Raw genomic sequence first — 14,387 nt, 5'->3', positions numbered from 1 at the left:
GTGCACTGGTTTCCTCCCACAATCCAAAGATGTGCAGATTAGGAGGACTGACCATGCTGACTTGCCCGTAGTGTTCAGGGATGTGCCGGTTAGGTGCATTAGTCAGGGGAAATATAGAGTAATAGAATAAGGGAATGGGTCTGGGTGGGACACTCTTCGGAGTGTGGACTTGTGGGACCAAATGGCCCGTTTCTGCACTGCTGGGATTCTATGTCAGTGTCAACGTGACAAGTATCGCTGACTGTGCAGAAACCCAGCTAGTTCAATAATGGCCATTTAGAGAAGAAAATCTGCCATCTTTACCACCTTGTCTGGCCTTTATATGATCGCAGACCCACAGCAATGTGGCTGACTCTGAGCTGCCCTCCCAAATGGTTTAGCAGGCTATTCAGTTCAAGGGTAGTTGAGGATGGACAATGAATGCAGAGTTTGCCAGTAAGCCCATATCCTGTGAGAAAATAAAGGAAACGATCTAGAACCTTTCCCATCAGTGACAGTAAGCTGATTGAACTAAGTTCTCCAGTAATGTTCAATCTTGCTTTTACTCATTGTGCTTTACTGCTCAATGGTGGTTTGAGGAAACCTCGCAACTTGTAACCTGAAATTTAAGCCAACAAGTTGGTCAGTTCTCTGTTCTGGACTCTTATTCTATTTAATTCAGATCGTCACAATTGTGCTCTCACTGACAATTGTAACACTGAAGGCCTGGAAGATGTTTTCCAAATGTGACAATTTGAGAATGATGGAAAGTAGTGTGATACAACTGAAAATGACAGCTGCCCACTGCTGGAGGAGTTCTCATTATAACGTTATTTATGGACCAAAGGAAATGACGTCAAAAATCAAACCACAAATGCATTTTATCCATCTTAGAAAAACTGCTTTTATGTTTTTTTCAAACCAGACAGCTATCAGCAATTAAGGGTTATAGTGCCCCAGTTAATAATCTTGCTCAGAGAAATCAATGCTTGTTGGTGTAAGAAAGGCCAATACAAAGGTATTCTCTTTACAAAGAATAACATGTGCATTTTACTAGTTGCAACCACTTTTCATTTTTCCCTCACAGAAGTATTATTTGATGGTAGGTAAAACCACTCTATTAGCACTTTGTTATAGTGCACAAGTTGAAACTTGTGTGCACACGTTGAAACAATGACCAGCTATAACCTATTCAACTGTCAGAGGCATCACAGCTAGGCCTAAGCTTGTACAGTCTCACACACACAGACTTTCCAGTTCACTGGATAACGATCAGGAAAGCCAAAGGCTGAATTTGCAACAGTAGTAGCTCAATCACTGTGTTTCTTCCCACGAGTAAAAAGATTTTAGTTCAACCACTATATCATGGCTGGAGCACATAATCCGGAAATCAGAGAGCTGATGTGCAAATCTTCCTGCTCTTCCACAGGCCTCAACACATCCATTCACTTAAACAGGGAAAGGCTATGGCACACACCCACTAAATACTGAAAGAATATCCCAGAAAATGTCTACTGAACTGCAAATGAATGTTGACTGGTGTGGTAAGTCCTAATTCTTAACAACTTATACTGCTTTTAACATAAAAACCTCAAAACAGATGTTCAAAATCATGAGAGGTCTTGACAGAATAGATGAAAAGCTGTTCCCTTTGATGAAAGTGTTTAAGAATCAGAAGGCACCGATTGAAGGGATTGGTAAAAGAGCTGAAGGTGACATGCTGGGGAAAGCAAAATGGTGTGCATGTCAGAGACAAAACAGAAGTTGCTCGAAAAGCTCAGCAGCTCTAGCAACATCTGCAAAGAGAAATCAGAGTTAACGTTTCAGATCTGGTGACCCTTCCTCTGATTTCTCTCCACAGATGCTGTCAGACCTGCTGAACTTTTCCAGCAATTTCTGTTTCATTTCTGATTTATAGCATCCACAGTTCTGTTGGTTTTTGCATTTCGGAGCGCCCAATGAAGGCGGCTGGATTACAGGTTTCAAACATAATGGGGGAAAGGAAAGGATTCATAAGACTATGAGGAATGGCAGTGGCTAAGTGGCCCTCTTGAACAGTAATGACAGGCTCATTGGCCTCCTTCTGTTCTGTACCCATTCTACCAATCCAGACACTTCACTCCACAAAAAGTGCTATGGGGTGGATGACCTAAAATTAGGTCAAAGAAACAGGTTTTAACGGTTATCCTAAAAGAGGAAGAAGAGGGAGAGACAGAGAAGTGTAGGGAGGAAATTCCAGAGCCTTGTGTCTGTGCAAGTCCAGGCATGGCCACCAATATTGGAGCAATCAAAATCAGATACGCACAAGGAAGCAAGAATTAGAACAGCACAGACATTAGGTGGGCTCCGAGCTTGAGGAGGTTACAGAACTAGGTACAAAGCAAAGTCCTGGAGAGAAAACAAGTTTGGAAATTTTAAAATCAAGGCACTGTCAATCTGAAGTCAACTTAAGTCAGCAAGTAGAGGGGTCATGGTTGAACAAAACATTGGCACAACTCATGACACAGGAACCTCAAGTTTACGAATGGCAGAACCTTGGAAGTTAGTTAGAAGCACATTGGAATAGTCCAATCTAGACGTAATAAAGGGATGAACAAGAATTGCAGTCATTGATAAACCAAGGCAGGAACAGAGGCAGGCAGTATTATGGACATTCAAGCAGGTGACCCAACTGTAGCAGCAGACAGAAGGTCTGGAGTCAAACTTGATCACAGTCTATTTCAGACTTGGATAGTTATAAGGGAGAGGAATGGAGTCAGCAGCAATAATCATTTTAGTCTTCCCAATATTTAAATGGAGGAATGTTCTGCTCATTTGATAGTGAATGTGAGACAATAACCGAACACAATGAATGGATTATGAAAAGATGTGGTGAGGTATCATTAGCAAATATGTGCAACTTGACATCACATCTTCAGATGATGTTGCCTGGAGACAGACTATAATGAGAAATAGTAAAGGACCAAGGCTCGAACTTTAGGGCACAACTGAGCAGGAGTTGATAGAGAAGCCATTGTAGGTGATTCCCTGGCTATGATTAAATACAGAAGAATGGAAGCAATTGAGAGGACTCCCACCCACTGGATAATAAGAGAAAACCATTGGATCAAGACAGTGGGGCCAATCTTATCAAAGGTTGCAGACAGGTTGAAAGGATAAAGGATGTGTATTACTTCCAAATAATTTCTCCAACACTGAAAATGGATTTTTACACAAACTATGGACTATTATTCCATCAGATTTTAATTACTAAAATTACATTTTTTTGTCTCTCATCACTTCCCTTTAATTTTATCCTGGTTTCCTTCTCCACTGTATTTACTTACTATATATAGATTTAATACTGTAACTTACATAACCTGATTCATGCTTTGTATCTCTAAGAGTTCTTCAATCTGCTTGGAGAGACAAGCAGTTGCTTGCCCTGGTTCCGTGACCTGCATAAGCATCTCTAAACGGCATTGCATCAACTCCTATTGTAAGGTTCCACTTGCCACTCAAAAGCCTATAAGAAAACTGTAGGCAATACATAACTAATAATGCAAATCTAAGGAAGGTGTTGACTAAGTACCACCAGAACATTACTTGCCCCACCAGGAGCCCAAACATTTTAGATTACTGCTACACCACTGAGAACGATGCCTACCGTTCCATCCCCCACTCTCATTTCCACAATGCCGTGTTTCTACTCCCGGCTTACAGTCAAAAGCTCAAGGAGACCCCCTCACGGATACAGGTCCAGTGCTGGTTGGAGGAGGCAGAGGATCAACTCTGGCGCTGTCTGGAATTGGCTGATTGGGCCGTGTTCAAACAGTCCACAGGTACCTTGGACGAGTAGGCCACCACCGTCACAGACTTTATCAGCAAGTGTGTGGAGGGACTGCATACTGAGGACCTCAATCTGGGTGTTCCCCAACAGGAAACCCTGGATGAATCAGGACATACGGAACCTGCCAAAAACCAGGCGTGAGGCCTTCAGATCAGGAGACCCACTCAAATATTAGGAATCCAAGTCTGGCCTTTGCAGAGCCATTAAGACAGCCAAGGACCAATACCGATCCAAACTAGAGACCCAGCCAAACACCCGGCAACTATGGCAAGGACTGAATGACATCACAGGTTCTTAAAACAGACAGCGCAAGATAGCAGACAAAGACACATCCCTCCCAGATCGTCTCAACGCCTTCTATGCTCGCTTTGAGCAGAATATCGGCGAAGAAGTAATACCTATTCTGACAAGTACTGACGAACCTATCCCGACAGTCACTGCATCAGAGGTCAGATCAATTTTCCTTCACGTGCATCCAAGGAAAGCGATGGACCAGACGGAGTACGAGGTGTGCACTCAGAGCATGCGCAGATCAACTGTAGAGGTCTTCTCGGACATCTTTAACCCCTCCCTGCAGCAGGCCACTGTCCCTGTCTGTTTCTAGAGGGCCAACATCATCTCTGTACCTAAGAAGGCTCATGCAGCATGCCCCAATGACTACCGCCCAGTGGCCCTAACTTCAATGGTCATAAAGTGCTTGAAAGGCTGGTCATGGCATTAATCAACTCCAGACTCCCCACTACTCTTGACCAACTCCAATTTGCCTATCGGACCAACCGATCCACGTCAGAATCCATATCATTTGCCCTTCACTCCTCCCTACAATATCATGACACCAAGAACAGCTATGTAAGAATCCTACTCATTGACTACAGTTCAGTCTTCAACACTATTATCCCCTTAAGACTGATTACTCAACTTAGTGATCTTGGACTAAACCCCATTCTCTGCAACTGGATCCTCAGTTTCCTGACCCACAGGTATGGAAGTTACTCTGGCAGTTATGTCATTAACTTAGTGCTGTAATGTGTGCACAGAGTCATATTACAGAGCTCCAGTAACAGATAATGGTAGCACACTGTGATAGGTTAAGTGTAATTTTGGAAATCAGTGTGGCAGACAATGATTAGTTTAGAAAGACAAAGCAAGCCAGTATGATGGTTATGCTAATGTTATCCAATAAACACGGGAACAACAACTGTATAAACTGCAGTGAGATAAAGGACTTGTGAGCAATTGGGAAGCCATTGGCTGATTGTCACAGCTTTTCTTTGCAAATTAAAGTTTAACTTCGTAAGGCATTTTCTGCATCTCCTTGTAATCTTTAAAGAATATGGAATGATTCTTCCACTACATAGGCCACAATCAGTGAAGAATGGAGACAATATTCCATCCTCACTAACACGCAACACTGGAGCCCCCCCCACCCCCAGGGGTGCATATCAGTCCCCGACTGTACTCACTGTATACCCATGACTGCATTGCCAACTTCCAGACTAATGCCATTTATAAGTTCGCTGATGACACCACCATAGTTGGTCAAATCTCAGATGACAACAAAACAGACTACAGACGGGAGGTGGAAGACCTGGAAAAATGGTGCACCGAGAACAACCTAGCTCTCAATACCGGTAAAACCAAGGAACTCATTACTGACTTTCTGCGGGATATTACTCATGCCCCCTATACATTAACAGCGCAGAGGTGGAATGAGTGGAGAGTGTCAAGCACCTGGGAGTAGTCATCCACAACAAGCTTTCCTGGACTCTTCATGTGGACACTCTGATTACAAAGGCCCAACAATGTCTCTTCCTCCTCAGGCAACTGAGAAAATTTGGCATGACAGCCAAACTTTTATAGGTGCATCGAGAGCATACTGCCTGGATGTATCACTACCTGATATGGCAACTGTACCATTCAAGATTGGAGACGGTTACAGAGAGTAACCCGGACAATCACAAAGGCCAACCTCCCATCTCCAGAATCCATCTACCAAGCCTACTATCCAGGAAAGATCACCAGCATTCTCAAAGATCCATCCCACCCTGGCAATACTTTTCTACAATGTCTACCATTGGGAAGAAGGAATAGAAGCCTGAACACACACACACACCAGCCGGTTGTGAAACAGTTTCTACCTTACTGTTGTTAGAATACTGAATGGACTCACAAACTCTTAGAATTCGCCTGTACCTATGTTGTTGTTTTGCTGCTGTTTATCTATTATTTACTTATCTTTGCTATTTAACACTGATCTGCCTGTTTTGCTTGCAAGACAAAACTTTTCACTGTGTCTCAGTACACGTGACAATAAATTCAATTCAATTCAATTCATAGTTTGTTTGATGCTGACCACAAAATCCAGGCCATTTGGATAGATTAAAAGATTGGCTACTGATGTAACTCTTAAGATGGCTTTGACAGAGGAGAGGGAGAGGTTGTTCAGTGGCGGCATCACAGAGTTCAGGACCCAAGGGTTGAAGGCATGACCCCCAGTATTGGGGGAGGGGCAGTGAAGAAAAGATAAGGATGCAGAAAGGCCAGAATTAGAGGTAGATAGATTTCTCAGAAAGTAAGAGCAAATTGTAGAGGCAGGAAAGGACAAGAATTTAAGGATGAGAATTTAGAAATGAAAGTTTTGTCAGACCGAGAGCTAATGTAAATCAGTGAGCACAAAGGACAGGGAAAGAAAACGGTACAAATAAGGGTTCAAGCAATAACATAAAACAAAGACCTCTGGATGCTGGAAACCTGAAACAAAAAGAAATGGCTGGAGAAACTCAGCGGGTCTGGTTCTAACGAAATGCCAGTGGACCCGAACCATTGATGTTGTATCACTCCCACAGACACTATCAGTCCTGCTGAGTTTCTCCAGCCATATTTGCTTTTGTTACAAACATTCACGTTGTGGGCGACCTCCAGTTTATGAAGTATTTTGGATTGTGCAGGGATTAGGAAATACTTGAGATGTATTTGTTTTTAATTCCGCGTGAGCCTCAGAAAGCTGCTAATTAGATCCAAAGCATTCAACAGACAGCGCTCCCTGCCCCCCGACTGCCCCAGTGCCCCCCCGACTGACCCAGTGCCCCCCCGACTGACCCAGTGCCCCCCCGACTGACCCAGTGCCCCCCCGACTGACCCAGTGCCCCCCCCGACTGACCCAGTGCCCCCCGCTCCCCGACTGACCCAGTGCCCCCCCGACTGACCCAGTGCCCCCCCCGACTGACCCAGTGCCCCCCGCCCCCCGACTGCCCCAGTGCCCCCCCGCTCCCCGGTGAATGGACGCGGGGGGCAGGCCCAGCAGCCAGGTAGGCCGGGGACTAACACGGGGCCTGCCTCTCCATCCTCACAACACACAGGAGGTGATTACCCACAACCTTCGACACTCACCGACGCTGCCGTCACATCGAACGTTTTCTTTTTCTTATCCATGACGATAAAGGTCAATTTAATTCCGACAGCACAGAACAAACATCAAACCCCGCAAGTCCAGCCGCCATCTTACTGAGGTCAAAGCGACATCCGGCGGCCATATTAGTAAGGTCTATTGAGGGCTTGTGGTCCCGGGTAGAGACTGGGTTGTCCGGTCCGCCATCTTGATGAGGTCACAGCTTGCTCCCCTGCCCGCGAACCCAACCTCCATGTCAATCATTCCAATTGATCAGTAGTCCAAAGGTGGCCTAACAAATGGCCTGTACAGGCACAAGATGACCTCCCAAATCCTATGCACTGATCAATAAAGGCAAGCGTACCAAATCCATTCTTCACTGTCCTATCTACCTGTTACTCCACTTCCAATAAACTTATGAAATGCACTTCAAGTTCTGTGTGTTCAGAAACACTCCCCAAGACCTTACCATTAAGCAATATAAATCCTGCCCAGCGCAAATCAATTGAATTAAATCACACACATATGTTTAAGATAAATATAAAGACATTGATCAATAGATTCCCTACAGTGTGGAAACAGGCCCTTCAGCCCAACCAGTACACACCGACCCTCCGAAGAGCAACCCAGCCAGACCCATTCCCCTACATTTACCTCTGCCAAATGCACCTAACACTACAGGCAATTTAGCATGGCCAATTCACCTAGCATAGGCATCTTTGGACTGTGTGAGGAAACCCACACAGACACTGGGAGAATGTACAAACTCCACACAGACAGTCTGTCTGAGGTGGGAATTGAACCCAGGTCCCTGGCACTGTGAGGCAGCAGTGCTAACCACTGAGCCACCGTGTGATCAACAATCACATTGTGATTGCAGATCTGCTAATCTTTCGAATATTCCAAAAATGGTATCATGCATTTTTAAACTGTTTGTGAACTTCCACTAAGGCAGTCAAGCTTTTAAAATAACTTACACCATTATTCAGAATTAAAATGGTAGCATTTTTGTTTAATTAAACTTTTGCACTTGGGATGAAAGGTATTTAAAAATGGAATGCTTTCAAATGGCATCAGAATTGAACACTTTTAGGTCAGATATAGTATGTGCCAAGTTAAAAATAATCTCTACCATGCACCTACCACATGCTTTCCAGTACATAGCCATACGACTTCAGTGACTTTTCAATTACCTATAATCCTCCAGCAATATTAAAGTCTAGCAGAACACAAGAAAGCTCAAATTCTTGCTCCTCAAGTACATAACTGGGGTAAGAATCCAGAATAATAGAATCCCTACAGTGCAGAAAGAGGCCATTCAGCCTATTGACTCTGCACCCACCATCCATAGAGTATCCCATTCAGATTCAGCACCACCCCACCCCACCCCTGCCAATCCTATCCCCATACCCACATTTACCATGGCTAATCCACCTGGCCAGCGCATCTCTGGACACTATGAGACAATTTAGTACGGCCAATCCATCTAATGTACATCTTTGGACATCTAAATATTTGCAGATCTAAATATATTTTAATAACTCTAATCACTTTGTTTCTATTGATTGTGATGGTAGTTTTCCCAAGCATCTTTTATTTTAGAGTAGTTATATTTTTCTTGCTATCAGTTGCTGGTTTCTAACACATCATAAATAAAACAAGTTGGGATTGTGAACAAGAAAGAAAACTTTCATCAACCACCTCAAGACAAATTCTAATACAGACTGCCAAGATGAAGGAATACTGTTCTAATCAGTGAGCTACCCATTCCAAGTATCATTCTTGTCAGTAGTCATTTAAAGATTACTTACAAGTCCACACTGACCCGCCGAAGCGCAACCCACCCATACCCTTACATTTATCCCTTACCTAACACTATGGGCAATTTAGCATGGCCAACTCACCTGACCCGCACATCTTTGGACTGTGGGAGGAAACCGGAGCACCCAGAGGAAACCCACGCAGACACGGGGAGAACGTGCAAACTCCACACAGTCAGTCGCCTGAGGCGGGAATTGAACCCGGGTCTCAGGCGCTGTGAGGCAGCAGTGCTAACCACTGTGCCACCCACAAGGACCACCCAATTAATCGTCTTACTTTTTCAATGATGAGGTTAGTTTAATACTTGAAGGAAAGTGATTTACTTTTAGTCAAGTGATTAGGCCTAGCTCCTGTTTCTCTATCATCTCATCTCAGCCACTTCCAGTGATTTACCATCTTGAATGTGTGGAATTTAAAATACTTATCCTCATTTATAAATCCCTTCTTCTAGCATGCATCTCCAACTTTCTCTAAGCTTAATTACATCTATTTTTCCACTGTTTCCTCTTTTCTATTCTTTTACTTTTTTCTTTACATGTCTGCATAGCCATTTCTTTCCAAATTTACTTTTGAATCTACTTTTAAACAGCTTCATAACTTATATAAATTCATTTTCCATACATTTATTCACAGGAATCTAAAACAGCATTTATGACCCCTCCCAAAGCCCTGGAGAAGGCATGGTAATTACCTTCTTGATCTGCTACAGTTCTTTTGGAGAGGTTGTTGCTAAGGGAAATCCAGGATTTTGACCCAATGACAGTGAAGGACTGGTAAAGTATTTCCAATTCAGGATGATGTGTGTCAAGGAGAGAAATGTCCATGTGTCGTTGTTCCTATTGATCTTCTGGGTGGCAGAGGTGAAAGGTTTGTGAGGTGCTATCAGAGGAGCTTTGGGAAGTTGTTGTGTGCTTAATGTAGTTGGTTAACAATACTGCTACTATGAGTAACTAATGAAGGGAGTTCAAGTTGAAAGTGCTTGACGAGATGCAAATCAAGGTTGCTTTTGGATGTTGAGCCAAGAACATTGTTGGACCCACACTCAGCCAGGCAAATATAGTATTCCATCACTCTTCTGTCTTGTGGATTGCAGTCAGGCATTAGGGAATCAGGAAGTGAGTTACTCACCTCAATTCCTTGTTGAAAATGTGTTGCTGGTTAAAGCACAGCAGGTCAGGCAGCATCCAAGGAATAGGAAATTCGACGTTTCGGGCATAAGCCCTTCATCAGGAATTCCTGATGAAGGGCTTATGCCCGAAACGTCGAATTTCCTATTGCTTGGATGCTGCCTGAGCTGTGCTTTAACCAGCAACACATTTTCAACTGTGATCTCCAGCATCTGCAGACCTCATTTTTTACCCTCATAATTCCTTGTACCTATTATAAGGAAGAGCAAGTCTGGCTCAGTTTCTGGACCAGGGTAACTGTCAGAATGTTGATTGTGGCTCATTCAATAATGGCAATACCATTGACCATCAAGGCCATCAAATGTCAAGAGATGATGGTTGAATTTTCTCCTTCCAGTTATGTGATTTCAATGTTACTTGTCACTTGCCAATCCATGGAGGTTGTTGAAGTCTTGCTGCAATTAGACACAGAACACTTCAGTATGACAGTCACGAACAGTATGGGAGATTGTACAATTGTACAAACGTCCCAGTTTGTAAACTTCATACAGCTGAATGTGGTTGAGTCCAGGATACTACTTGGAAGAAGTCCAAGGGCTGAAATGACCAACCTTGAACAATCACAGCTTTGTACAAGGTATGACTCCAAATCAGTGGAGAGTTTTGTCCAATTCCCATTGACTTCAGTTTTGACCTACACGGAACTCAAAAATGATAATCGGCTCACTGACTTCGATCACTGCACCTTTTATTAATGATTTTAAATTTTCATGCTCTCATTCTCAGTAGGAACATTTTACAAGTAGGAACATTTTCTCCTTATTCATAATGAAGTATTCAGAATCATGAGAATTTTGGACAAGCAGATCGCCTCATCTCTCTGAAACAGTCCAAACTTTTCCACTCAACTTCATAAATGAAATTCCTCATCCCTAAAACCACCCAAACCACCTTTACCACACACTCTTACTTCCACAATCTTCCTAAAGTGAGGTGCACAGGAATAGATGTAATTTTCTAGCTAGTGCCTTCTACAAGTGCATCACAACCTCCTTACCCTTATACTCTATGCCCCTATTTATGCTCGACTGGTTTCTCTCAAATCGGTCCTGCCCTTTAATGGCTCACACATACTACCATCCAGGTGAAAGTACTTCTGCAACCCCTAAAGAGTTATTGTCTGCCTTTGTATTGTCTGCCTACATTCATCCCACCAAAATGTCTCACTCTTCCATACTGAACTTTATCTGCCACCTATCCATCCATCCATTCCACTTCTTCACATTTCTGAAATTCTAAACTATCTTCACATTTTACAATTTTTCCAAATGTTATCTCATCTGCAAATGCTGAAGTTCTGCCCTTGCGTACCAAGATCTAAAAGCAATAAATATTGGTCAGGAAAAGCAAGTTTCAACACTGACCCCTGGGGAACTCCATCTTCCCCAGTCTCCATAAAAGTTCATAAACTTAAAATAAAAGAACGAACTGCAGATGCTGAAGATCTGAAACAAAAACAGACATTGCTGGAGAAACTCAGATCTGGTAGAATTCGAGAAGACATTGGAGTCATGACCTTCAGAAGAACCAAAAAGCACCTCAGTAAGACACAAGCCAGAAGTGCATTGGAATATTCCCCATTTGCTTGGATGGTTACAATTGCAACAGCATTCAAAAGGCTTGACCGTCTTGTCAAAGCAATGTTTGATCAGTCGCCTATCCACCACCTATAAAATTAATTTCCTCCAGTGACCTGTGTCTGCAGCATGTAGCATCTACAGGATGCACTTAAGTAATTCACCAAGCTTTCTTCAACACTTCCCAATCCTGAGACTTTTATCAATTAGAAGGACAAGGGCAAAAAAAAAACACCCACCTACAAAGCTCCCCTCCAACTCTTGCACATCCAAGATTTGGACATTCATTGTTCCTTCATTCTTGCAAAGTTAAAATCCTGGTACTCCCTAATTAACAGTATGGTAAAAATGCTTTCATCAATTTCAAGACAGTGGCTTGCTATCTTCAAGGTCAACTAAGGATGAGGTATTAGTTCACAGACATTAGATGACCACTGAGAATGAGTAAAAATTGTTGGTTCAAAGACTGTTCTCACTTTGAGTAATGTGTATCTAGTATATTGTTTGAAGCAGCTCTGTAGCAGCATTCCATTCAGAGACTTCAGGTTCAAGTCTCGCTGCAGAGACCTGAATGCATCATTTATGCTAGCACCTCTGGTTATCCCCAATATATAAGCAAACTAAATTTGATTTGATCACATTACTTCTAGTTATCAACCTCCCTTTCCCTTAAAAACAATATCCAAAAAGTGTTTTGCTGCACCTCACACATCATGACAAAACTTGAATATAGCTAAGAGATGCATCATAAAATTTTGCAAAAATACCCTTATTTATTGTTCCAATCCAAAAAACATGAACCCCAATTCTGTAACAATGGGACCATCATTCAGAAAACAGTGACCATCACATCTGATCAATTTTCTTCTTTCTGTACTAGGAATGCAATCTTAGAAATAGACTCCACCTTTTTCCTCCAAGCAAACTAGCCAAAAACAATCTTATTTGAGCCTCTCACGTTCAACATGACATTAAAATGAATATTTCAATGCAAAATAGCTATATCGAAAGTGTGTTAATTACATAAAAAGGCACAGTGGCTCAGTAGTGAGCACTGCTGCCTTACAGTATCAGGAACCGAGGTTCAATTACACCCTCTGGCAGCTGTATGTGTACACTAATGGAGTTTGTACATTCTCAGTGTCTGCGTGGGTTTCCTCAGTCCAAAAATGTGCAGATTATGCTAAATTGCCCTATAGTGTCCAGGGATGTGCAGGCTGGGTGGATTAGCCATAGGAAATGCAGGATTACTTGGATAGGACAGGGATTGGACCTGAGTGGGATACTCTTCAGGGGGTTGGTGGATTTGAATGGCCTGCTTCCACACTAGGGAATTCTATGATTCTAAAGCAGTAATGGCTATTCTAACATGTACCCTTATTGTTCAGTGCACTGAACGCAGTCGTTGAAAGTTCATGTTCTGGCTGTACAGGACATTGTTAGGCCATTTTTGGAAAACTGTGCACAATTCTGGTCTCTCTGCTATAGGAAGGATGTTGTAAAACCTGAATGGAAAGAGAAAAGATTGAGGCTATAAGCTATAGGGAGAGGCTGAATAGATGGAGACTATTTTCCCTGGAGCATCAGAGGATGAGGGGTGACCTTATCGAAGTTCATAAAATCATGATGTGCATGGATAAGTAGACAAGGTCTTTTCCCTGGGATGCAGGAGTCCAAAACTAGAGGGCATAGGGTTAAGATGAGAGAGCAAAGATTTAAAAAAGGGGCAACTTTTTTTCCAAGCAGAGGGTGGTATGTTTATGGAATTCACTGATAGAGGAAGTGGTGGAGGCTGGTACAATCAACATTTAAAAGGCATCTGGAGGGGTATATGAATAGGAAGGAGTTAGAGGGATACGGGCCAAATTCAGGCAAGTGGGACTAGGTTTATTTAGGACATCTGGTCAGCCTGGACCAGCTGGACCAAAGGGCCAGTTCCTGTGCTGTATGTGTCTATGACTCAGACTATTTGGTTGCTCAAAGTGAGAGACATCACTTCATCCCCAACAAGTGGTGAAACACAATACTAATGTAGTCTCTTACTAGTGAGATTTGTAATGTCAAGGACAATTCCTACAAGGACCAACATGCACAACACACCTCTATAGCATGCCAATTTAGCACTGGGAGCAAATAATACCACATCTATGAATCCTATCACCAAAAACAAAACCACGAGTAATGTCTTGAGAAAGGAATACGAAAAAGATTCCAAAACTAGTTTAATAATAAAATATCTTTTAAGACAATATCTAAAATTAAAATATCATTTTTCTAATGAAAAAAAGGCTTATTATATTGTTGCCTGCTAAGGAGCAAGTGTAATGTGAATATATGTCTTGTGGCAGTGGTACCTCTAGATTCGAAGGTTCAGGTTCAAGTCCCCACCATGACACAGCCGAACAGGAAAATTTAAATTAATTTTAAAAAAACCCAGAGTGCCATATTTACTGCTATTCTGCAGTTAGATACAGACTAGCAATACACCAGTTCACCAGTCATAGAGTCAGAGCTATATAACATGGAAAGAGACCCTTCAGTTCAACCTAGCCATGCCAACCAAATATCCTAATTTAACCTAATCTCATTTGCCAGCATTTGACTTT

At 42.6% G+C, this 14,387-nt stretch overlaps 1 protein-coding gene across 1 annotated transcript in view; it reads right to left on the bottom strand.

The window, feature by feature from the left end:
- The window catches only part of ccdc174 (coiled-coil domain containing 174), a 34,072-nt gene extending 26,745 nt beyond the window's left edge, over positions 1–7,327 (bottom strand). The window contains exon 1 of the mRNA XM_060835746.1: positions 7,199–7,327. Within this exon, the coding sequence (XP_060691729.1) occupies positions 7,199–7,240 (42 nt within the window). The 5' untranslated portion in view covers positions 7,241–7,327. The remainder of the gene's footprint in view (positions 1–7,198) is intronic.
- Between the last annotated feature and the right edge of the window lie 7,060 nt (positions 7,328–14,387).

This window comes from Hemiscyllium ocellatum, chromosome 14 (assembly GCF_020745735.1).
Source record: "Hemiscyllium ocellatum isolate sHemOce1 chromosome 14, sHemOce1.pat.X.cur, whole genome shotgun sequence".
Lineage (NCBI taxonomy): Eukaryota > Metazoa > Chordata > Chondrichthyes > Orectolobiformes > Hemiscylliidae > Hemiscyllium > Hemiscyllium ocellatum.
This window is presented reverse-complemented; position numbering and strand designations above follow the sequence as displayed.